General features: G+C 47.6%; 3 protein-coding genes across 5 annotated transcripts in view; 1 reads left to right on the top strand and 2 right to left on the bottom strand.

Annotated features, from left to right (window-relative positions):
• Window positions 1-4,163, bottom strand: part of PREB (prolactin regulatory element binding) — a 28,419-nt gene extending 24,256 nt beyond the window's left edge. The window contains exon 1 of the mRNA XM_039238296.1: window positions 4,079-4,163. The gene's annotated coding sequence lies outside the window, so the exon portion shown is untranslated. The remainder of the gene's footprint in view (window positions 1-4,078) is intronic.
• PRR30 (proline rich 30) overlaps window positions 1-15,957 on the bottom strand; it is a 33,233-nt gene extending 17,276 nt beyond the window's left edge. Inside the window, exon 1 of one of the 2 annotated variants that reach the window (XM_039238301.1) lies at window positions 15,875-15,957. The gene's annotated coding sequence lies outside the window, so the exon portion shown is untranslated. Of the gene's footprint in view, window positions 1-4,078; window positions 4,164-15,874 lie in introns of those variants that run through there. The other variant, XM_039238300.1, reaches the window with a different exon arrangement.
• On the top strand, window positions 111-5,535 carry TCF23 (transcription factor 23). 2 transcript variants are annotated; one of them, XM_039238314.1, is made up of 3 exons: window positions 111-1,401; window positions 2,115-2,357; window positions 4,097-5,535. In XM_039238314.1, the coding sequence occupies exons 1-3, from the start codon at window positions 1,195-1,197 to the stop codon at window positions 4,274-4,276; spliced, it is 630 nt and encodes a 209-aa protein (XP_039094245.1). In that variant the 5' UTR covers window positions 111-1,194; the 3' UTR covers window positions 4,277-5,535. The 2 variants fall into 2 exon arrangements, with proteins under 2 accessions (XP_039094245.1, XP_039094244.1); XM_039238313.1 differs by lacking the exon at window positions 4,097-5,535 and having other exon boundaries at window positions 2,115-4,067.
• Window positions 15,958-25,297: the final 9,340 nt, after the last annotated feature.

The following is a 25,297-nucleotide window of genomic DNA, read 5'->3' as shown; positions in this document are numbered from 1 at the left end:
CAGGTCATCATCTTGCAGCTCATGGGATGGAGCCCTGCATTGGGCTCCCCATCTGACAGTGCAGTCTGCTTGGGATTCTCTCTCTCCCTCTCTCTCTGCCTCTCCCCGGCTCACGCTCTCTGTCTCTGTCTCTCTCTCAAATAAAATAAATTAATGTTTAAACACACACACGTGCACAAAGACCTCACATCTGGCATGGGGACAGACATGTAACCCACTCAAGGCAGAACACCACGCGGGGAGGGGCCGCCTTCCAAGTCCACCAGTTGCCTGGCTCTCACCCCAACCCCATCACGTACGAGATGTTGGACACTGGGTGAGTTGTGTCACCTCCTGATACCTGTTTTCCCATCTGTAAAATGAGGATATAAGAGTCTCTTTGTTCTTAGAAGTTTGTTCTGAGAAAACATAAGAGAATACATATAAAGTGCTTAGCATTGTGCCTGACACATGGTGAGCTATACATACCAAGCTTCGGGGAAACTAGCCAGGTGTGGCCATGCATCAGTTAGGGTCCCTATCAAACAGGGAGATGCGGGCGGGCTCTGCGCTCTGTGGGGTTTGAAGAAATCTTCACAAACGAAGGGCATAACCCAACCGACCAAGGCAGCTTTTCCCTGGCAGAGCTGGAGGAAGGTGTTCCAGGGGATGGAAAAGCACTAGGTTGGAAACAGGAGGCCTCCTTGGGGGCTGGGGATGGGTGCCTCGCTGCTGGAAGGTCACGTTCACTGGCAAGGGGGGAAAAGGTCCTTTTAGGGATGTGTGCAGGCACGCTTCTGGCAGAAGAGGGGGTTCGGGCCCCTTCCACGGGCTTGAGCCTCAAAGCTGGAGTTGCATGCCCGTCCATCGCAAGACTACCGCGGGGTCGGGCAAGGCTCAGGGAGAGGGAGCTCCCTTCCCACCACCCTCCTGCCTTCTTGAGCGGGTCCTCCTCCCAGGGCTTGGCCACTCCCAGCATCCCGTACCCCCACCCCTGGCCGGGGAGGCAGGCAGGAGGCTTCTCGCGGGGGCTGTGCCGGGTGGGCGGTTTTCCCAGAGCAAGGAGTGGAGCGGGACTGACTTGGCGCCAGCTCCCTCAGATATAGACACTGCCGGCTGGGTGGCCAGCCTGCCCAGTTAGCCTGAGCCCAGGGGCTCCCTCAGGCACTGTGTTCCTGTCCCAGGGGCCGCAGCACCCCCCTCCAGGGGTGTGGCATGTCACGGAGGGAGGTCAGAAGGGCACCGGCCATGCCTGGAGGGGGGCAGAGCCCAGCCAAGGCCACGCTGGTCGCAGGCAGTGGCAGGAAGAGGAGCAGAACAAGACAGGACCCATGGGAAGAGACACACTGGAGCCACCAGAGGTGGGGCAGAGCTGCCCCGGGCCTCCGAGGGGTCAGGGCTGGGAGCCTGGCTCGTGGCAGGGTAAGGAACCCAGCCCCGTGGAGGGAGCTGGGGGAGGCAGGGGTGGGAGGGGCTGAGGTGCCACCTGTGCTGGCAAAGCCTCACTCAGCAGTACCGTCCCTGCCCAAGAGGGGGACACTGGTGCCCTGGACTCAGAGGCTCCTCGCTTGGGCGGTTGGGATTAACTAGGCTGGTCGGAGCCAGAGCGCAGCTCAGAGAGCTGGCCCACCTCGCTTCTCACGGGGACTGGAGGAGGGATGTGAATTCCTCAGGGCCCCAGAGCAGCAGTCAGTCGTGGGGCCAGCGCCGCCGCTGTGTTTTTGGCCCTTAGTTTGGTGACCTTTTCCCTTCTTTATTACAGCTGCCTCTTGGCGGGCTGGGCAAGGATCGGCTCTCCAGAGCAGGGGTGGCTCTGTGCTCCCTGAGGGCCCCGGGCACCGCGACGGCAGGGCTCAGACTTGGCCGTGGGTGGAGCAAGGGCTAGAGTGCGAGAAAGAGTAAGGACTCGCAGCTTCTGAGCTGCCATCTGACCCCAAGTGAGACCTTGTCTCCATCTCCTCGGCCGCGAAGCAGGGCAGGACCCAGCGCGGACGCGGAGCGCGCGAGGCCCTCGGGCCTCTGCCGTTCGGCGCATTTCTGCTCCGGAAGAAGCCCTCACACTAGAACGTTCTTAGAAATCAGGGGCAGACGGGGGTCCGGTCAGACCCACTCACCCGGGGGGGTCCTCTCCTCAGAGTGAGGCGGCTCCTGAGAACGCTGCTCGGGAGCGGAGCCGCGTAAGGACGCTGCGCCAGGCCTTCCTGGCCCTGCAGGCCGCTCTGCCCGCCGTGCCCCCCGGCACCAAGCTCTCCAAGCTGGACGTGCTGGTGCTGGCCACCAGCTACATAGCCCACCTCACCCGCACACTTGGCCGTGAGCTGCCTGGCCCCGCCTGGCCACCCTTCCTGCGAGGACTCCGCTACCTGCACCCTCTCAAGGTAGGCCCCTCGCCTGCCCTGAGCAGCGCTGACGCTGGGACCGGCCGCTTCCCGCTCGCTCTCCCGGAGGGAGAGGAGCCAAGGCCGGCTCTTGGGACTGGGCTGACCTTGGGTGCAGTGGGGGCGGCGGTTGGAAATGACTTCATGAAAATGCGTTTCCTCCAAGAGGAGGGAAATGCACTCTAGAGGTCCCAAGACTCTGGGGTGCCCCGCGGCAGGGGAGAAAAAGGAGCGGTTTCAGGGGTGGGGCCTGGGAAAGGAAACCGCAGCAGGAAAGTCCTAGATTCAGGGCACATCGCCCCTTCATATGATGCCTCGTGCCCTCTGGACTTCTGCTGTAGGAGGGGTCCCCCCTGGGAGAACAAGGTCTAAGAAAGCCTCATTCTAGAAGCAATCAAGCCGGCGTCGGGGAGGGGACAGAAGTGGAGGGGAGGAGTTGGGGGGGGGGTACTTCCTGCACACACCACCTCCCAGACCAGGACCTACCTTTTCTGAGCCTCAGTTTTATCCTTTGTGAAAGGGAAGAGAACATGAGGCTTATCTCTCCTTCCAGGGTACAAAATGAGATCATGAATGAAAAGTATAATTAACAATATTCACAATAAGAGCAATAACATTATTTGGGTGCTAAGGGTATGCGAGGAGCTGCCCTTAGCGCTTTGGTCATTTCTATCTTTTAATCCACACAAGAACCAAATGAGGATTACTTTATAGGTGAGGAAATCGAATCTCAGGGAGAGTAAGTGGCTAAATGCAGTTTGAACCCAACGGTGTCTGACCTCGGAGCCCATGCTCACAGCCACCGAGCAGGCCAAGGGGACGGCACCGGAAATTGCTGGTTGTACCGTGTAACTGTGATAAAGGAAGGGTCATGCTTCCCCTCCGAGGATAGATACAGTGCTGTGATGGGGTCAACCTCGTTTTTATGGAGGATACTTTCACTCTCTCTCTCCCCAAAACATCATAGCTCTGAAACGTCTTGAAAACTTGAGACTGTTTTCTTTCACACAAGTACAGCAAGAAAATGCAAGAATATTAGACTAAATTGGAGCAGCTCTGGAATACTGATAGTGGCAAAGTCGTTTCTTAGGTGTAAAATGACGATCGAAGTAAGGCCCTTGCATGTGGAGTTAATGGATAAATCTGTTGAAGAATGAACCGATGAAAGCCGGTTTGTGTCTAGAACTTGGGCAGTTTGTGGGGATGGGATAGTTTACGGGGGCAGGACCCCTTCAACCCTCCGGTAGGGAGGCTGCCAAGAGGAAGGCAGACCTCAGGGCAGAGTAAGCTGGTGTTTTCGGGGGGTCGTTCACACTCCTGCTAGAAGGATGGGTAATCTTGGGAGGTGCCCAGCTAACACGGACAGAGCAGCACTGCTAAGTGTGGCCAGAGGCACTTGGGCGGGTGGCTGGGCAAGAGAAGAGGTCAGGGCTGGTCAGTATCAGGGGGAGCCTCTCCTTGCCCTGGTTCGGCTGCCTACTGCCACCACTGCCGCCCACCTCCCTCCCACTATCAGGGGGCTCCGTTCAAGGCCCTTGCTCTCCTCCAACAGCTCCTCGTGACCACCAGGCTCAGGTGGTCAGGAGAACACATGGGGGCATAAGTGGCGGTGAGCCGAGACCACTGTCACGTGGGAGGGTTCAGGGAGGGGGGCTAAGGAAGGTCATGTGCGGGGTGCCAAGGACTACAAGGGGCTGCCATAGCGAATATTACTCACTTACCGTCCCCGTGTCTTGCAGAAGTGGCCCATGCGGTCCCGTCTCTATGCTGGAGGCCTGGGGAGCTCCGGCCTTGACTCCACCACAGTCACCACCGCAAGCCAAAGAACAAAGGAGGCAGAGGCTGGGCCCCGAGTCTCTGAAGAGGCACATGCCCTCTTTCCCACGAAGCCACTCTCCCCAGCTCTTGGTGACAAATGAGGATCGCACTTGCCCTTTTCTCCTAGACTACAACTCGAGCTTAGGGACCTGGACTCTCTACCAGCCCCACCTGTCTTCACTCTGACTCTCAGCCCTCGGATCAGACGGACTCAGGTTCAGCTCGCGGGTTCTAGCATGCAGACCAGGCAGAGCTGTGGGCCCTTCAGCGATGGGAGGGTACTCAGGAGCACCGGAGGTGAGGGTGGGGGGATGCGGATGCTCATCTGGCCACCCAGGGAGCCACTCCTCAGTAGCTCCTAGCATGGCAGCTGTGAGGGAGATGGGAGAGGAAGAGGTTTGGCTGGGTTGGAAGTTGAGCGCGGGTACCCCCCACCCCGCTCTTCTCCCTTAAGCTTCCCGCAAGCGCTCTGGAGAATGCAAGAACAATGACAAGGCTGTGCAGGTGCAGAGGTAAAGGCCTAGGATGGCAGCAGCTGCGGGTGCTGATGGGAAAGCCTAGGGCCAGACACGTGAGTGTGAATAGAACCAGGACAGGGTCACGTAGCCAGGGTCACGAAGCTGTCATTATCGCTCCACAAGCCCTTACCTGATGTCGAAGAAGCAGCGGGGAATGTAAGAGTCTTGTCTGCATTATGGTCCCTCCAGCTGCCCCTCATTACTACGTTTCCTCCCCCTCTGGGCCCCGAGCCCTTCCACTCTTTCCTTGATAGGACTTATATTTACAGGTTAAGCCAGACAACTTACATTGCTTGCATTCCAGTTTCCACAGAAACTTTTAGATGGTCCCAGCTCCCTACTTTGATACGATCTTATCCCAGAGGCAGGTTTACCGGAAGTGAACCAGACAGCACCTTGCATCTCAAGGATGTTGATGGGCCTGATTATATCCTTGAAGGACTTTAGAGAGAGAACAGATATCTTTTCGAGAGGATGATAATTACAGCCTTCTCTTTCCATTATGTTAGAAACCCAGCCTCCAGGAAAAACAAGATAGGCCTGGGTTCCGTGGGTTCTTTCTATGATTTTGGTCTAAGGTCTCACTGGCTCTGGAGTATTTCTACAATCTGGCTACAGAGGACCTCCTCAGAGGCAGCTCTCCCCTGCAGACCCTGCCCTCCTCGGCACTCCTTGTGCCTTGCTACGGGGTGCCAGAAATCTGTTAGAGCTTTAGTGGAATTTCTCTGTGGCTCTGAAGAAATAACTAAAGGACTAATCATAGGGTCTACACATGCTAAAAGTAATTTTCCTTTCCAGATAAGGTATAGCTTCAAACCCAAAGGCACCTGCAGTTTAGACAGAGGAGGAATCGGCTTAAAAAAAATTTTTTTTTAACGTGTATTCATTTTAGAGATACAGAGTGTGAGCAAGTGAGGGGCAGAGAGAGAGGGAGACACAGAATCCGAAGCAGGCTCCAGAATCCAAGCTGTCAGCACAGAGCCTGACGCGGGGCTCGAACTCACGAGACAGGAGATCATGACCCGAGCCAAAGTTGGAAGCCAAACCCACTGGGCCACCCAGGCGCCCAGAACCAGCTTTTTGTTAAACATCGGTGCCTCAGAGCGGGAGGGGATGGCCCAGGCCAACTAGAGTCCCAAATGAGGTAGACTTACAGCCACTGTTGCCACCGTGAGACTAAATGAGGTTCTGGGCAGGCCGGGAGTGGCCAGTGGCCTGGGTTCTGACATGACGAACGGCGGGCTCCTCCACAGGGCTGGCCAGGGCCTCAGGGGACAGGGGCTGAGGAGTGACTCAGCAGATCGGGGTGGAGGCTGAAAAAGACACAGAGCGTGCCAGCCCCGGGCTGCATGGGATGTGGGAGAGCAGCTGAACTGTGGCTGGGAGCCATGGGGAGAAGGTCTCCGGCAAGGCTGAACTCGTAAATCTACCGGCTCTCCACTGAGGGGCCTGAAGAGCTTGTGCAGAACCGCTTCTGAGCAGCTGGGGGAGGCCAGGCAGGGGCAGGGACCAGGTGTGGGCGGGCATGAGCACAGTGTTCTCCACAAGACCATAAAAGTCCAGCTTGAATATTCTATTTTTAAAGCCAAATAGCAGCATCTTCCTGGTTGAGTGTGAAGGTGGTTGGAGGAGGAGCAGATGCGTTTCCCCCAAGCTGGTGGCACACAGCATTCTTCTGGGGACGAAACTGGGAGGGGGGGTCTTAGGTGTACACTGGGGGTCCCTTTCTGATCACTGGTTTGGAGCCTGCCTCACCCCACCCTCCTCAGACTCCGGCCCTCGCCCAGTAGGGTCAGACCCCCCCCTTCCCTCCCTCCTCCACGTGCCTTCCCCTGGTAAGGAAGACAGGGACAGCAAAGGACGATGACGCTGGTGGAGGCCCGAGGAAGGACAAGCTCCATCCGTACAAGTCGCTTAGGCTGCCTCAGCCTCTATCCGGGCAAAGCCGCTTTCCTTCATGCCCGGGCCAGTCTGGGGGCCGGAAGCCATGGCCTCCAGCACAGGCCAGGTTGCCAAAGGGCCACGAGGAGGCAGGCGGAGCCAAGGGAAAGACCGGAGCATGAACGGGAATAACCAGGCGAAATGTCAGGTCACAGATTTGGATCCACAAATGAACCAGAACCAGGCCTTCGCCTCTGCGGCACAGGAAGAAAACACCTGCTCACTGGGAGACTTTTTATTCCCACCCGGTCTAGGGGCATGCGGTATGCAAGAGGAGTAAGAGGCAGGCAAGACCCAGGTCTGGGGACAGCTTGGTCCCCTGGGAACAGGGGTATGTGGGAAAGAGGCTCCAAAAGGAAATGGAAGCACAGAGGACAAAATGTCACTAAGGTGGCCTGGCTCAGGAGTCAGAGGGATGCCTGGCCCACGTGCTTAGTCTTCCCTGCCTGCCCAGGTGCCCGTGACTCGGGGTGGTGGGGGGAGGAGGCAGTGACGGCCAGGACAGCCTCCCCAGAGCTGGATGTGCATATGTTTGCGGAGGAGCAGCAGACTTGCGGGGCAGAGGCTTGGGCCATGAGAGAAGGAATGGCTAAGGAGAGGGTAGAAGCTGCAGATTTCACCACTTGGGAACTAGTGTAATTAAAATGCAAGATCGAGTCTCCTCTGAGAAATTTCTTTTCTCTTCCTCTAGAAGGCGCCTGGCTAGGATACGTCAGATGCCACTGTCCTCCCTCTTGTGGCACAAGCCCTAAACTCAGGGCATCTTCAAGCTTGGTACTGTAGATCGGGAATTGGCTCGCTGGCCACATTGGACCGAATCCAGCCCCCCTCCTCCCTCCACCGACCGTGTTCCTGTAAATAAGTGTTTGTGGGGATACAGTCACATCCATTTGTTACACACATTATAGCTGCTTTCCTGATACAGCACAGTTGAATAGATGCCAAAAGTTAAACCTAAAACACTTAGAATCTGGCCCTTTAAGAAAAAGTTTACTGACCTTCGCTCTAGAGCCCAGGTACTCAGAGTGTGGGCTGGGAACTCTGGGGGTCTCTGAGGCCCTTTCAATGGCTTAAGTGGACAAAACCATTTTCTTTTCTTTTCTTTTTTTAATGTTTATTTATTTTGAGAGAGATAAAGCACAAGAGTGTGTGCACAAATTGAGGGGGGGAGAGGGGCAGAGAGAGAGAACCCTGGCAATCTCCACACTGCCAGTGTGGTACCTGACATGAGACTCGATCCCACGAACCGTGACATCATGACCTCAGTCAAAACCGAGAGTTAGACACCCAACCGAGTGAGCCACCCAGGCGTCCCTAAAACCGTTTTCATAATACAAGACACTATTTGTCTTTTCCTGCTCTTCTTTCACAAGCATGATGGAATGTTCCAGAAGCTATACAACAGATGAGATGGGATGATATTACAACCGAAGAGATGGGATGATATTGCGACAGATGGGGTGTGGAAGCAGATAGGAGGATCCAGCTGTCTATTACAACAGACATTAGAGATATTTGGAAAAATGTAAAACAATGCCACACCTCTCACTAAATATTTCCAATATGGGAAATAATTATTTTTCATGAAAATGTTATATGTATTCACATACAGTGGGTTAATTAACGTAATTTTTAAGTTACAGCAAGATGTCAGCTCTTGTGGAGCAAAACAAAGGACAAGGGACCACCTCAACTGCCTAGGGCAGGAGCTGCAAGATTAGGGGTAACCTACAGAAGGTACTGGAGGAAGGTGACCACCAACCACCAGTAAAGTATTAGCGGGGATGGAAGCGGGAACTAAGGATCAGTGCACTGAATAAACTGAGAAGTTATGAAGGGGCAAAGACAAATGAGGTTTTTTTTTAATCTGAAAAAAAATATTATGATCCAGAAATCTGAATAAGAACAATCCTCCATGGTAAGGAGGCCAGAAGGAGAAACACAAGTTCAGTAAATCAGGCCTAAATAACATCAGTTACATTAGGCTACAGTGGGCTGGAACCCAAGCTGGGGTTGGGGCCAAGTTGGATGAAAACAGATTCTGTGTTTCACAGCTCAGAAACCACAGCTAACTGCAGGCTGGGTGGCAGGGGCCCTGGAGCTCCCGGTGCAAATGCAGGCACACTCTCTAAAGGTGCCTGGGGAGGAAGCCAGCCATAACAGATGCACCTACGTCAGGTGAATAGAAAACTATCAAGATCTGATATGCTCCGAGAAGGGCAGCAACATAAATTAGAAGTTGAAGCAAAGCCTCAACCGCTCAAGTGCGGGCAGGTGCCAAGCCTGCCGGAAAGGGCTACAGCTTCTCGCAAGAAGCCATTGGTCCCGAGGCTGGGAGGGCTGCCAGATGTGGGATGTGCCAGTCAGCAAAATTCCTCCTCCTCCACAGGCAAGGCTGGTTGAATGTGCCACGCTAACACAGTTCTAGTACTCCACCATCTGGCCAAGGAAGTGAGCCTCCCCTGGACCAGTCTCACCTGTTTGGCAACAACATGCCACCACCATTGTTTCCCTGGACATAAAGGCAGACCAGGGCAGACCCTTTTTGCTTTTGGAAGCTTTGTCATAAGAATACACCATTGACCCAAACAGGCAGGCCCCTCATACATTACTATAACATGAATATCGACTGTGCCTTTAAAAGGTGGAACTCAGGTGGGGGATAAAATGGTGTTACTAAAAAATTATGAAATCCTAGGCTGTATTTGAAATCCCAGACTGGGTACAGGACCCAGGGATAACAGGTTTTCACGGAATTCCCGTTAGCTAGGGGCAGGGGTGGAGTTGAGGGAGGAGAATGACTGGATAGCCCTTTTTGAAAGGCAGGGTCACTTTGTAGAAGAGCTCTTGATATTGCAAATCATTCCAAGAAACCAGCTGTTAGAAACACCACCAGTGAAGTGGTGGGTGTGTTACGAATGCTGTGCTTATTTAAGAACTAGAATAGGTAGGGGCCCCTGGGTGACTCAGTTAAGCATCCAACTTTGGCTCAGGTCATGATCTCACAGCTTGTGAGCTTGAGTCCCGAGTTGAGCTCTGTGCTGACAGCTCAGAGCCTGGAGGCTGCTTCAGATTCTGTCTCCGTCTCTCTCACCCCGCCCCTGCTCATGCACACACTCTTTCTCATTTATAAATAAACATTTAAAAAAAAAAAAAGAACTAGAACAGAAAGGGACTGGTTTCATACATATTAAAAGAAGGCAGAGCCTTCTGCAGCTTCCCTGAAACAGTAAAAATCCTAAGTCAATCATTATAGGTCCATCCTCCTAAAGCCCTTTTAAGAAGAAAAGTGTCTTTTTCCAGCTCAAGATGACACAGAAATTGGTGGGGCTTCCTGGCCCACACCCTTTACTGGAGTATATTTTTAATTTACGGTATTACAAGGATGATCTTTGTATAAAGTCAGAAGTGGACCTATCAAGAAGCCTCCCCAAAATTGACAAACCATCTATGTTGAAATATCCCCTCTGGCTTTACCAGAATCCTTTCCACTTAAATTTACATCCTAAGCCAAGGAAATCACCTATTTTGAAATGACTCCCAGCTCTTTCCAAATTGCAAAACTATGGAAGAAAGTGACTCTGATCTTTTAAATGTTTATTTATTTTTGAGAAAGAGAGAGTGGATGGGGGAGGAGCAGGGAGAGGGGGACCGAGGATCTGAAGAGGGCTCCATGCTGAAAGCACAGAGCCTGATGTGGGGCTCGAACTTACAAACTATGAGATCATGACCTGAGCCAAAGCTGGACACTTAACTGACTGAGCCACCGAAGTGACTCTGATCTTGATAGAAGTGTGCCAAAAGGATCGATCAGTTCTCCCAAAGCCTTTATTTTATTCCAGCTTGACGTGGTCCTGGATGATCGGCTCATTACCTAGTGTGATAATTCCTTGCGGGGCTTTCATTCCGTCTGTGCTGCTGTTTATGGCAACCATGCAACTCTGTTTCTTCAGAGACACTAAACAAACATGAAGAACAGAGCAGGAAAGAGAATACTTGGGTTTATAAAACATACTTGACTGTGAAATGAGACTGCCTGCCTTATAGAACTGCTTATAGAACATGTTTTCTAAGAAAAATCGTTGGACTTCCATTTCTGACAATATGGTGGACCTGATATGCAGAGAAATCCTCCTGGTACAGAACACTCAAAATGATGTATCAAATATTAAAAACATATTTTTAATTCTACTTTTGGGCCAACAGAAAAGTAGGGGAAAGGAATAAGAAACCATAAAACCAAAAATGGTAAGCCAGCACTGCAGCCAGTATTGCCTTGGCAGTATCTGCAGATTGTTGGTACCCCAGGCCAGGGTTTTAATAGGCCAAATTTGGAGACAAGAGACAAAGCCTGAGGCCTATACAAAATGGGAAGTTGAGTCAGAGGCCCTGTCATAAAGTTGGGGTCGCCAAAATGCAATAGCCTCATTGTGTAAAAGAGTTGACCATACTTGCCCAAATAGACTGTGGCTGGAGTGGGGGGAGGGAGAAGGTTTCCCAAAGATTTCTTCTTTTTTTTTTTTTATGTTTATTAATTTATTTTTGAGAGAGAAAGGTACATACAAGCAAGGGGGAGAGGTACAGAGAGACGGAGAAAGGAAGAGAATTCCAAGCAGGCTCTGCACTGTCATTTCAGAGCCCAGTGTGGGGCTCGGACCTATAAACTGAGATCATGACGTGGGCCAAAATCAAGAGTTGCCTGCTCAACTGACTGAGCCATCCAGATGCCCCTTCCCAGAATCTCTAAGCCCTCAAACTTTGGGGGGCAAAAAAAGCCAAAAATTTTGATGAGTCTCAATTTAGGAATGTTGCTAGGCACAAGCAATGGAAGAATATACTTTATTCTTTTTTAATAGGTTTTTTTTTAATATTTTTATTTATTTCTAGGAGAGAGAGAGAGACAGCGTGAACAGGGGAGGGTCAGAGAGAGAGGGAAACACAGACTCTGAAATAGGCTCCAGGCTCTGAGCTGGCAGTCAGCACAGAGCCCGACGCGGGGCTCGAACCCACGAACCGCGAGATCATGACCTAAGCGAAAGTCGGACGCTTAACCGACTAAGCCACCCAGGCACCCCGAATATACTTTAAATCTAGGCTTTGAAGGGTTCCCATGAATAAAATTCTAACAAACTTGAACACATAGCAAACAGTTATAAACACGTGAAAGAAACACAGAGCCACCATAAGCCAATGATGGCAGAAACACTGAAAAAGACATTGAACTATAGGATCACATTTTTAATGACTACAGATACTGTAATGTTTAGGTACATCATACCCATTAAACATGTTTCCTATGTTTAAAGAAATAACAAGTATTTTGAAAAGACAATCCAGGAACAAGCAGCTAAAAATGAATAGGCAAAATTGGGGAAAATCATCATTTGTAGACATTAAAAATATAATATTTTAATTAGAAACCCAGTGGATGATTAGAAACAGCTGAAAACAGCACAAGTAAATTAGAAAATACATATGGAGAAATTACTCATAACTCAGTACCTACGGACAAAGAAAAAAGATGAAAAATAGAAAAAGAAGACTAGAGGAGACTATATTCATGAACATGGAATAAGGAAATACTGTTTAAAGAAAAAAAACGGCCTAACCCTAAAGGAAAAAATGTAAAGTTGCACCATATAAAATTAAGAACATCTATTCATCACAAGACACTAATTCAGAGTAAAAAACACAAGTTCACAGACTGGGAGCAGATATTTGCAATGCATATAATCAAAAGGACTTATCTGAATGATGAGGGAAACAAAGTCAAGAAAAATGTAGTTTAAATTAATCTCCCTTACAGCCTGCAGCCCATTGATAGACGTCAGAGGCCTGCAGTGTGTAATACTTCCCAAGATGTTTATGGCTAGCTTCATGTCTTAATGTTTACACTCCCTTAAAAACCTAAAAGCAACCTTATCTTGACAATAGCTAAATCTTCAGGGTCCTGTGAGATCCTGCTTTCAGGATCCACAAATTCCTTGGAAACTAACTTTATCTCTACCCTCTTCCCAAACCTAAAACTATATAACCAGTCATGCCTCACAACCCCAGTGCAGCTATTTCTGCCCATGGGTCCTGTCCCCATGATTTTATCACCTTTTTGCACTAAAGATGTCTCAAGAATTCTTTCTTAGCTGTTTGCTCACGAACCCCACTTCAAATTTCATCATCGAGAGTATATTAAAAATCCCCACAGAGCAATAAGAAAAAAAAACGGACCATCCAACTATAAATGAGCTAGAGACTTAGTGACGCACCTTTAAAAAAAAACAAAGTGAGACTTGAACTTGCAACCTCAAAATCAAGAGTCCATGCTCCACCAACTGAGCCAGCCAGGCCTCCCAATGAGGAAACTTTTGAAAAGTTTTATTTATTTAAGGAATCTCTACACTACACGCGGGGCTGGAACCCAGGACCCCAGACATGAAGAGTCGCAGGCTCCTCGGACCCAGCCTGCCAGGCGCCATAGGTAGATACTTTCTAAGGAGGATATCCCAGTGGTTAAAGATGGCCAACTTCAATATTAATTAGAAAGATGCTAATTGAAGCAGCTCTTTCTGCCGGCAGGTCCTGTCCTGAGCTTTAATAAGACCATGTTTTTGCACCCAAGGGAAAAAGAAAAAAGAAATATGCATATGGAAATCACAATTCACCATCACCACAACAGTTATTATCTGTATCTATTAAATCCAGTAAGTACACTCCTAGGTATATACACCCAAGCATGAGTGCACAAGTACATGGAAGGATGTAATGCTCATAAAAGCATTATCTGTAAGAGCCAAAAACTAAAAACCTGTATTCGTTTCCTATACCTGCTGGGGTCGGCCTCCTTGCAGCTGCAGTTCTCTGTGCCAGCGGGCGCCTTTCTAAACTCCGCCAATAGGGGGTGCTAGAGGAAGTCTGCAAAGTGGGCGGGGAAAGCGGGAATGGACTTGAGACCCGCGCGAGAGTCTACTGGTGGCAACGGCTCTCCTCATGCCTGACCCCGCCCCCTCCCCACCCCAGCTCCCGGCCGCCTCCGGCGCTGCACTAGGTTCGAGAGTTTCCAGCTTTTCCCCTCCTTAGAATTAGACTTCAGCACCTACTCTCCAGTACTCCGCCCTCCGAGGTCCGAGTTCCACCTCCCCCAGGCTCCTCTAAGCTTCCGGGTTCCAGTAAACTTTGAACTCTTAGCCCTTTGTTAACCGCTGCGCTTCCAGGGGTTTCCTTCCGTGGCCGCCTCTGTGTTTTCTTGGCATTTCCCTTTGGCGTTTGCTGTCCTTATAATAAATTTTCTCTGTTGACTGGTTTCTGTGCTCCTGACTGCACCCTGACTGATAGGACAGCCAAGGTTAGATTCTTTCGGAATCTACCCTGCCTCCTGACCAGGAAGGCATTGAACATCGCTCCCAATTTAAACATGGAATCTGAGGGCTGCCCCAAGTTTCACAGATCCTCATAGCCGCAGTCGGTTGTCCGTGACGTCCTGACACCGATACAGAAATCAGCTAGAGCCAAAGAGAACAGAGCATCTTGCGGGGCACCTGGGTGGCTCAGTCAGTTAAGCATCCGACTTCAGCTCAGGTCATGATCTCAAGTTTCGTGGGTTCAAGCCCCATGTTGGGCTCTGTGCTGACAGCTAGCTCAGAGCCTGGAGCTGCTTTGGAGTCTGTGCCTCTCTCTCTGACCCTCCCCTGCTCATGCTGTTTCTCTCTCTCTCTCCCTCTCAGAAATAAATAAAAACATTTGAAAAAAAAAAAAAAAGAGAACAGAGCATCTTGGGTGTCTACTACTGTGACTGCATGCCAGGAGGACAATTAGGGTCCCCCGATCCTCATGAACCCTCTGGCTCGACTTTTTTTTTTTTTTATATAATGTTTATTTTTGAGAGAGAGAGAGAGAGAGAGGGAGGGAGAGAGCACCAGCAGGGGAGGGGCAGAAGAGAGAGACACACAGAATCTGAAGCAGGCTCCAGGCTCTGAGCTGTCAGCACAGAGCTGGACATGGGGCTCAAACTCAGGAACTGTGAGACCATGACCTGAGTTGAAGTCCCACACTTAACCGACTGAGCCACCTAGGCGCCTCTGGACGTTTTGGTCCTTGTGCATGCATGTGCACGGGAAAATGGCATCTTTCCTAAAGTCTTCATGCCCCTCCTCAGATAAGTTGTTGAGGAAACTGAATTTGAGAACATCAAACTCCGCAGGTGCCCTGCCTGCTGTTGCTATGGGCACCATTGTGTATGTGTGTGTTTAATAACGTCATTGTAAGGGCTGATTCTTTAACCAGATGGTAAACATGTGTGCAGAGCTTGCCCAGCAAAGGGACAAGGAGGTTATGCAATTTGTAAGCAAAACATGAGTGAAGACCTTGCTTGATGGGCCATGATTTTTCAGTGTGCTTCTCCCAGCGGGCTGAACCAACCATTGTGGATCGTTATAAAACCAGACCTCCTATCCTCCCCACGGAAATCCCTCATGGTATGTAATTTCTTACCTCACCTGCATAGTTCACACCATTTAAATTTGTGCCTAAATAAGGCAGAATACAAGCCGTTCTTCAAAAAACCCTTTTTTTAATTTACACTTTAAGCCAGAATATTCTTATAAGATTTTTCTAATGCATAAATTCAAAATTGTGCCAATGTTTTGGCTCTGCCCCATGGCATCAATCATCCTTGGGGGTCTCGGCTCCTCACCTCCTCAAATGCAATTTCGCATTGCTTAGCTTCAACCTCCTATTCGTACGGTCATGTTCTTTACCATTTCGTCACCAGTAACTGCACCATCTCCAAAATCTCTATTTCAAGACTTGTGACTTGATATTTTGATCCTTATCTCCTACCCTCCATCTCGTTCAGGCTAGTGCATGCAGGCCAGCATTTCTTCAATCGTACTGAAACCTATGACTCATACTAACCATTTGCCCTCACATCCTCACTTCCTCTGTACTCATCTCAGATCCTATGTGCGTTATTGTAATTGCTCCCTTGCAAATATCTCTATCCCTTGCCTCCTTCCTCTGTTTTTGCTTGGCAATATCCTGATCCTGTACTATTTTCTACTCCAGTCCTTGCCTGAACACTGCTGGAGATGAACACACAATGTAGTCAGTGGCCTCCCTTGAAATTCTCACCATGAATCTGAAACGGGCACTCAACACTGTGTGGCAACTTTCCCCAGTGTGTTTTCTTTCCACATTCTAACACATTTATTTCCCAACCCCTTTCTCTACTCAGACCTCCCAGCTTACCTTCACCACATGCTTCATGGAGAAAACAAGAACCATCATGCAGGAAACATTCCATCACCATACCACCAACCACACCTACTGGCTTCCCAGCTGTGTGCCCACGCTCACAACAGACAAAGCCTGCCTTCTCTGTGGACCAAGGTCCCACCCCCTCCTGCCCTTAGGAGGACCTCACTTCTAAAAATATTCCCTCCGCCTCCCTCTGAGTCCTTAGCTTTTTCCACCCCTGGGTCATTTCTCTCATTTAATATCAGCATACAAATGCTCTCTAATATCTTCCATTAAAAAAATTTCTTTTAACCTCATAGCCCCACCTCACTAGGACCACACTTCCCGGTTTTACTGCATAGCAAACCTTTAAAAAAATACTGTCAGTTGTCTTTCCTCATTTGCTCACTCTAACATATATCTCCTGTTTATGTCTAAAACTGCTCAGTCAGTTGAGTGGCTCAGTCAGTTGAGCCTCCGACTTCAGCTCAGGTCATGATCTCCCGGTCTGTGGGTTCAAGCCCTGTGTGGGGGTCTGTGCTGACATCTTCAGAGCCTGGAGTCTGCTTCAGATTCCGTGTCTCCCTCTCTCTCTCTGCCCTTCCCCCACTTGTGCTCTGTCTCTTTCTCTCAAACATGAATAAATGTTAAAATACATAAACGTAAAAATAAATAAAACTGCTGCACTGGTAAGGTCACTGATGGCCTCCTTTTTGCCAAATCCAATGTTCATTTCTATGGCCTCATGTTAGTGTTTTGTTTTAAGCACTATTTGACCTGTTTGACAATCTGTCCTCTTTTTTTATTCTTTTTGTTTTTTTAAGTAGACTCCATGCCCAATGTGGGGTCTGAACTCAGGACCTTGAGATCAAGAGTCACATGCTGTATGGGCTGAACTAGCCAGGTGTGCAACTCTGTCCTTCTTACCTTTTTTTTAAGTATATTTATTTATTGAGGGGGGAGGGGGATAGAAAGAAGGAGGGAGACAAAGAATCCCAAACAAGCTCCACAATGTCAGCGTGGGGCCTGATGCGAGGGAGGCTCAAACTCATGAACCGTGAGATCACAACCTGAAGCTGAAATTGGACACTTAACCAACTGAGCCACCCAGGTGCCCCCCAACTTTGTCTTTCTTGAGACACTTTTCTTCTCTGGGTTCCCTAATCAACTGTTCTCTCTGTCTTCTTCCCGGCCCCTCCTCTGTTCTGTTTCAAAATAGCACTGTTTTAGGATAGGATTCTTGCACAGAGAGTCGTGACACTGAGGCCTTTCTTTCCAGGAAGCAACTTTATTCCTGCCGGCACTGCTCAGTTGGGCTTCTACCCAAAAAACTGAGCCCCGAACGTCCGTGGCATAATTTTTTAAATACATTTTTTATTGTTTTGTCTCCCATATATGGTAACACAAACAAACATGAATTATGATTAAGTAGTTTCAGTTTACAAGGTCATGAGGGATGTTGTCACATAGGCACATAGCCAGCCAGGTTACCTTGAAGTTTTCTTGCTTTGTTTTGTGTACCCTGTTTTTTTTCTCTCCTTAAGGAGGGGACCCTACCACACTCCCCCTTTTGATGCTCAGATCCCTGTATTTTGGGTCAAAAGCATCTTGGTTTAGAGGTTTATATTTTTATAACATTATTACATGAGTGGTCATCCTTTTTTATTTTATTTTTTTATTTATTAAAAATTTTTTTTCAATGCTTATTTATTTTTTAAAAAGTGAGAGAGAGAGAGAGACAGCATGAGTTGAGGAGGGGCAGAGAGAGAGGAAGACACAGAATCTGAAGCAAGCAGGCTCCAGGCTCTGAGCTGTCAGCACAGAGCCGAACTCGGGGCTTGAGCCCACAAATTGTGAGATCATTACCTGAGCCAAAGTCAGACGCTTAACTGACTGAGTCACCCAGGGGCCCCTCTCCTTTTTAAATCATGGCCCCAATGAGATTGGAGACAGACCATACAACCAAGGGAGCTAAGCAGAGAAAGGTTAAGCAGGCTCCCAAAATTAGGTGGATAATTCGCATGAACCCCCGCCCCTCAAGAGTTGAAAACCATCCTCCAAATAACTCCCCAGGGTTCCAGCCGGCCCAGTCTGGACTGGGACATGAGCAACCTTTCTCATTCTATCTGTGATCTCCTCTATGACTTTCCCTCATCATCTATCTGTAGGCAGCAGTTGCTCAGGTTAAATTTTCCACAAACACCTTTTTCAGAAGCAAGCAGGTAATCTAAGGTAAATCTAAGCAATTTTGATAGACAGTATTGTGCACTTTGGTTTGCTGCCCAACTAGTAAGTTAAGAGCTCTGGCAGTTTCATTGGTCATAATTTTTACAACTGCTTGCAGTTTAATTACGTGGTTTAGCGTGTAAATGGGAATACGGTAGCCCCAGGACCCATCCTCTGCCCAGGTGGCAGAGCCATAATATTGGATTATATGCTTGGGAGGCTGCTTATCATCTTCTTCAATTGCCAGTTTTTAAGGCACGCTGCTTCCTTTGAGTCTCCCTGTCCCCATACACTTGGACTCCCAAATGTTTCCCTCTGGCAAGGGGGAGCAGGAAGAAAGACGGACGAATAGTTTCCAGCACACATGACCTTGACCAGACTGAGGGAAATACCATATAGGCTGTCCTTTTTATATATCTAGTATAGTCCACCTGGGACCCACCATTTGAGGCTGCGTTGACATTGTCTCAGGCCTCTTGGAGATGAGAGAAGTTAGACAAGGGGTGGGGATCCATCTCAAGGTGACCTGGGGTCCCCCATCATTGGGTTTTTCGGGCAGTTGAGTTACAGAATCTTTGGCCTACGTATGTTAAGTTTTTAACAGAGACGACGATGAACTTTTCCCTACTAAGCAAGGCAGTTTTGCCCAGTAATTGAGCTTTTGAGAAGCCAAACCCTGGTAGTAGGACTGGGGTATTTTGTTTTACTATAAGGTTTGTGGGGATCTAATTTTCTAGTCTCTTATAGCCATTGTTTCCCCATGTTGGTACCAACGAAGCATCCTCTCCACAAAAGGAAGGTGAATGTTAGCAGAAACCTCTCACCACATTTCCAGCCGGCTAGGGTGGCCTCGGCCAATCCTATGGCAAAGAGTAGAGCAAGAATCACAGTAAGAGTCAGAAACAAGGCGTGACAATGCATCACAGTAAGGAAACATAAAAAATAAGGACAGTCTTTTGTTTCATCAGACCACCGATTCCTCAAGCTTCTGCGGTGCGTAGATTAGTCAGCTTCCAGAGTGACTAAAGCAGGGCTGTGGTCTTCCTGAGCCTCTGGAGATGCAGATTGCTTCTTCCCTATGGTCAGCTTGCACGGCTGCATTGATGGATCAGGAATGCACTCCCAGTTTGGAGATACCGACTTTACTCTGCTGTAGTGAATCCAGGGACCCACTTGGGCTACCTTTACTGCAGTAGGGGTGGACAAACTGACAGTTGAACAGGCGCCTCCAGAGGGGCTTTAGGGGTTGGACATTTCACTCCTTTATCCATGTTGCATCTCCTGGTTTAAAGGGGTGAGCGTCTGTGGTCAGATTCACAGGTAATCGTTCCCTGACCCAGTGGTGTTAGGTGGTTAGGATAAAGCCAACGGCCTGTATCTGTTGTCTTAGGGTTAGACTGTTTATCTCATTTAAATCCCCCCTTATGCCCTTGATAATGGGAGAAGGGTTCCCATAAAGGACTTTATAAGGGGAGAAGCTCATCTGTGTCTTTAGCCTCCCACCTGCAGCTGCAGTCTGCCTCCCTGAAGGTCCCTTATCTCTCCCTGCCTGATGTTAACCCTTTCCCTATTTCTTTCTTCCCTGGAACAGGGCCTGTAACTGCTGTTAGGGAACAGGGACGATGACCGTCCTGGCTTCTTCAAGCTGATAAGGGACAGTGTAGGGGTACAGCAGTTAGAGTCTTCCCAAGGGTCGGTCGAGTGGCCCACAGTATTGTTTTATAGGAAGGCTGGCAGGCATGAGGTGGCATAAACATTAGCATCCATAAAGAGAAAAACACGAAGTAAAGATTATACTGACCAACACGATGGCATCTTAAGATAGTGTCTTTTTTTTTTTTAATTTTTTTTTATTTTATTTCTAGGAGAGAGAGAGAGACAGCATGAGCAGGGGAGGGTCAGAGAGAGAGGGAGTCACAGACTCTGAAACAGGCTCCAGGCTCTGAGCTGGCAGTCAGCACAGAGCCCGACGCGGGGCTCGAACCCACGAACCGCGAGATCATGACTTAAGCGAAAGCCGGACGCTTAACCGACTAAGCCACCCAGGCGCCCCAAGATAATGTCTATAGTTTCCAAACCTGTCACATAACCTAGGAGAGATCCTGACTTCGTAAACAACATATGTCAGGAAATCTCTCATAACCCAGGCAATGGAGGAGCAGGAGCAGTAAGCAATTACTGGTGGCTCCATTTTCAAGAGTTTGGCCCTAACGTAGGTTAAAGAAAAAATTTTCAAAGCATCTAATGCTCGTGAGGTGTTATTTAGAGTTTCGCTTACTATAAGCAGACAGTTTGCTTTATTTTTATGGTGTGAAACTTTTCCAAGAGCCAGGAGTTCTACTAGAGAAAGACTCAAGGCAGCCATTTACCATTATTAATTTGTAAATGTTTCAGTAAGCCAAAGTGTCTTTTCTGTCTTGTGGGGGAAGGCCTTTACCCAGTTAGTAAAAGTATTAACCCATACCAACAGACGTTGGAATTTTTTTGACCTTGGCGTATAAATGAAACCTAATTGTCAGTCTTTTCTGGATGGCCTCCAGTTCCTTAATTGTCTGGGAGAGCAAGTTTGTGGCTGAAAGGATTGTTTCTAAGACATACAGCACAGGCTGATACTAATTGCAGAACTGTCCTTGAAAAATTTTTTTCAGTAAACATCCTTTGGGCCATTTGATAAGTTTTGTCCCTCCTTAAATGAAAGGCCTGAAGCTGTGTTTTAATGATCTTTTAGTTCCGTGAACTTCGTAATAGTAACTGCCCTGCTCTGTTGGTAACCACTCCAAGGGCTGGAGACAGTGTCTAGGAGCCAGACCCAAATTTATTTTTGGGGGGAGAGTAGGTGGGATTGAGTTTCCTTTAATAATTAATAGAGCAGGCAAACTATTTTCCTGAACCCTGGTATCTACAGCCTACAATATCCAGTAATTTCCAAAAACTCACATAATTCTTTATCTGTCCTGGAGTTAGTAGCACCAGAGTCTCTAATTTAGTTATAATGTCTCTTTCTAGCAGGAAAGAATGAGGAAAAAAAAAATCAGGTTTCTCCATAAATATCCCAGGGGCTGAGAGAAAAGTGTAGTTAGAAGTGTTTCGAAGATGCCTCTAATCGTCACGCTGTGTTTGGAGAGTTCACCTGGAGAGGAAAGAAAGAAAAGGGAGCTCTGGTGTTAAGAAGGAAATCAACCAGTTTTCCTTCTATATTTAGAGTTACCCGAGGTACTGGGTTTCTGATAGACAGTTGGTTTAGGGGAGCCGCCAGGAAAAGCCCCAGCATCCCCCCCCCCAGGAACATTGGTTGGTTATCTGAGTCCTCACAGATAGCGGCCAGAGGGCATTCAGATCTCCAGTGATTGTCTCCACATAAGGGGCGTGGCTTATGGGGTTTTCATTTTGGTTGTCTCCTCTGAGGACATTCTCATTTTAGTGCTCTGAACAGCCATATGAATGGCACTTGGGGCCAGGACCTCAGGAAGTCCCATCTGACATAGTACAAAGGCCACAGCAAAGGCCTCAGATTTTTTTTTTTTAAGCTTCCTTTTCTGGTTTTTTTCTTTTAATGTTTTCTTTCTTTCTTTCTTTCTTTTTTTAATGTTTTTATGTATTTCTGAAAGAGGAGAGACAGCGCGAGCAGGGGAGGGTCAGAGAGAGAGGGAGACACAGAATCTGAAGCAGGCTCCAGGCTATCAGCTAGCTGTCTGCACAGAGCCCGACGTGGGGCTCGACCCATGAACAGTGAGATGGTGACCTGAGCCGAAGTCGAAGTCGGATGCTTAACTGACTGAGCCACCCAGGCTCCCCTGTTTGTTTGTTTTTAATTCTTATTCTTCTCTTGATCTTGGTTGTGATCTACCCAATTGGTAGCTTGTAAGAGCCCCTCCAGGGTCCTTTCAAGGTCAACAGCCAATTTTTGCATTTTCTCTGAATATCTAGAGCTGACTGAGTGACAAATTTGTCTTTTAAAATCATCTCAGCCTTAGGGATGTCAGGGGAGATAACCATATATTTAATGAGAGCCTCCCTCAACCTCTCCAGGAAGACCATTGTGCTTTCATTTTGTGTTTGTAAAAGAGTGGCTAATTTAGCATAATTTAAGGGCTACATCTTAGATTTTCTTAAAAATTTTTTAAACATCTGTCTCATTAAGAGTCTGATATAACAAAAGCACTATTTCTTTCCAGGTCAACTCAAAAAGATATGTAATATTTTGAAAAGCCTTTATATACTTATCCGATCAGAAAATTTACCTAGATCTCCTTTTATCTTAAAAAGCTTTTATAAACCTTATAATGTAAAGGTTTTTTCTTCTGGTGTTCTAGATTCTTGTAAGGGAAACATGCCTGTTACATTACAGGGAGGGTCTGGATAAGGTCCTGGATAAGCTGGGTAGCAGGGAGCCGAACTGTACTTTTTTTGTATAGATTGAGGACCTGAGGAGGAGGAGGTTGAGGTGGAAGACTTCCCTTCCTCCTTCTTTAGGTCTGTTTTGGATACAGGTAAGGGGCCCTTAATTGTTTCCCCTCCTGATGGACCTGAGAAAGGGTTGGCATTAAATTAGAGTTCACCTTACATTTCTTACATATACCTTGATTTTTTTTAAGGCCCCAAAACAATGAACATAGGGGAATTCTCCCCATTTCCCTTCACATTTGCAAAACAAGTCCAATCCGTAGGTGGTATTGTCATTGATAGTCGTCTGGAGGCCAGGTTCGCTCTTCCAATTTTATTGGGGCCAAGCCTGTGTGCAAAAGAAAATGAATCATAATCCATTCCAAAGTAGTAACGGCCTTGGTTGGGGAATTACCCATCTATTGGAAAAAAGGAAGAAAGTTATCCCTTATCTCAATTTCTTATAGTTGGCCAGGAGAAACCTCATCTCCTGGCCCCGCGTTTTGGCTGGCTATGCAATTGGCAGCTAAAAGCCCTGTCAGTCTTGTGAGGTGCTGGGAGTAGTCGTTCTTGCCCAGGCCTGACCCTACCTCCAAGAACTTACCTGGTCTTGCTTTTTCTTACCCCTCTGTTTCCCACCTGCAGGACTCTGGGGGTATGGACTGTGATGAGGCAAGACTTCCCTGGCTGTTGTAGGATGCACTAATTTTATTTTGGCCCAACAGTAACTTATATATTGATCATTGGCCGTTGAAGGATGGGCTTACGGGGCCAAAGTCAAGGTCTATTCCCCTGCCTTTTTCAACAATGTCCACTAAATATGTTTTAGCCCCGTGGTTATCCATTTTCGGCATACAATGGGCTAAGTTTAGTAAGATGGTTCCTATGTATCTTAGTAAAAGCCCTTCATATATCACCCATCCCTCATATGGCATAGGCATCCATTCCTCTGCTAAACAGGAACAACACAAATGTGGAGGATTTGGAGGCCGGCACCAAGGGTATTGCCATCATTTCCCAAGCCTTTGGATCAAAGAAGAAGGAATTTTAATCTTAACCCTGTGTACTTAAAAAAAAAAAAAAACAGGATCCAGGCTCTGAGCTGGCTGTCAGCACAGAGCCTGACGCGGGGCTCGAACCCAGGAACTTTGAGATCATGACCTGAAGTCGGACGCTTAACCGACTGAGCCACCCTGGCGCCCCTACCCCTGTGTACTTTTAAAATCCATTTATTTTGACTTAAGTCCTTCCTGACCACACATAAAAAAAAAATTTTTTTTTTAAGATTTTCCTTCACAAACCTTCTACAATATTTTTTACATTTAGATTTTGTCCCAAGCCATTTCTCTCCAAATAACTAGTCTCATTTAGGACAAAATTACTTTCTTTTACCTTCAACAAAAATATATTTTTATTTCTTATATTTTTTTAATATCCCCTACTTTTCTACATACAGAGTTGCTTTTCTTTTATCAGTTTTATTTTAACTACATTTAGAAGAATTTTAATGCTTAGAAACCTTAGTCTCCAGTGAAAACTAAGTAGTAACCGTTGTGAATTCTATGTTACATCAGAATTTTTTTTTAGATGGCAAACTTATGAATTCATTAAGCACAAAGTATATTTTCCCACAGAACCAAATATTCTTAGTTTTTTTACAAGTCAAAAGCACAGATCTACATCTCGTAATTAGTGCTTTAGCCTCTTATTTCATTAGATATCCAATGAATTTAATCTCAATCTATCATGCAAGCAAAACTTTAACGTTTTAGTTACCAAAGACTTTGAAAGCCATCTTAACAACTACCCATGAAAACTATGAGACAAAGTTTACCATTACTTTAAGTCATCCTTTTATTAACAAATTGGAACAGAGATAACATGAGTTTATTTGACCTTCAGCAAATCTAGGTAGAATAAAAGAGTTGTTTTTTTTTTTTAATTTTAATGTTGATAAACATTGTCCATATCAAACCAACAAACTTAAATTAGCTTAAACACTGAATACATTTTACTTGGATCCACTAAGACTATTTGTTCCCCATGGTTAATTTTTACCTGGAACGTTGGTGGGGAAATATCAAGTCGGTGGTCTTTGCACCTTGACATCTAGGGTGGGAGGAGGAGCTGATGGTGCAAGTCATTGAGGAGTCAGTTCTGCAGTCCTCCCCCCAGGTGGTGCAGAAAAGGAGGGGGGAAGGGAAAGCAGCAGAGAAGAGGTGCCAGCAGAAGGCAGAGAGAAAATTTCCAGTTTTAAATCTTGTCATCTCAGACAGAGGACCAGTCTCCAGATTTGTTTTTTTTTGTTTTGTTTTCCACTAGTGGAATTATGCAGTCCATGTCAGTCCGGAGAAGACAGGGAATTTCCCTGAAACAAAAGGAGTTTTGGCAGCTGCTTGGGAATATTCCTTAAAGTCCCCGTTCTGCATGGATGGAACTAGAGGGTGTTATGCTGAGCAAAATAAGTCAGGCAGAGAAGGACAGATACCATATGTTTGCACATACAGGTGGATTAGGAGGAAGCTAACAAAGGACCATGAGGGAGAAGAAGGGGAAAAATCACTGGGGAGAGGGAGGGAGGCAAACCATGAAAGGCTTTTGAATGCTGAGAACAAACTGAGGGCTGATGGGGGAGGGGGAGAGGGGAAGAGGGGTGATGGCCATGGGGGGAGGGCAGTTGTTGGGATGTCAAATAGTTGACAATAAACTAAGAAAAAAAGTAAATTGAATTGAATTTTTAAAAAAAGTCCCCGTTCTGAGGTAGAATAACCAGAGACAGTTGGCTCTAATTATCATAGTCATTGACCCAGGAAATGAACATGAGAT

This window comes from Hyaena hyaena, unplaced genomic scaffold (genome assembly GCF_003009895.1).
Source record: "Hyaena hyaena isolate Hyena2069 unplaced genomic scaffold, ASM300989v1 scaffold_138, whole genome shotgun sequence".
NCBI lineage: Eukaryota > Metazoa > Chordata > Mammalia > Carnivora > Hyaenidae > Hyaena > Hyaena hyaena.
This window is presented reverse-complemented; position numbering and strand designations above follow the sequence as displayed.

Bases quoted from the DNA above. Each gene is read 5' to 3' on its own strand.
- TCF23 (XM_039238313.1), top strand. From the start codon at position 1,195: ATGTCACGGAGGGAGGTCAGAAGGGCACCGGCCATGCCTGGAGGGGGG. The intron at 1,402-2,114 runs GTAAGGAACCCA...TCCTCTCCTCAG, and splicing joins GGAGCCTGGCTCGTGGCAGG to AGTGAGGCGGCTCCTGAGAA.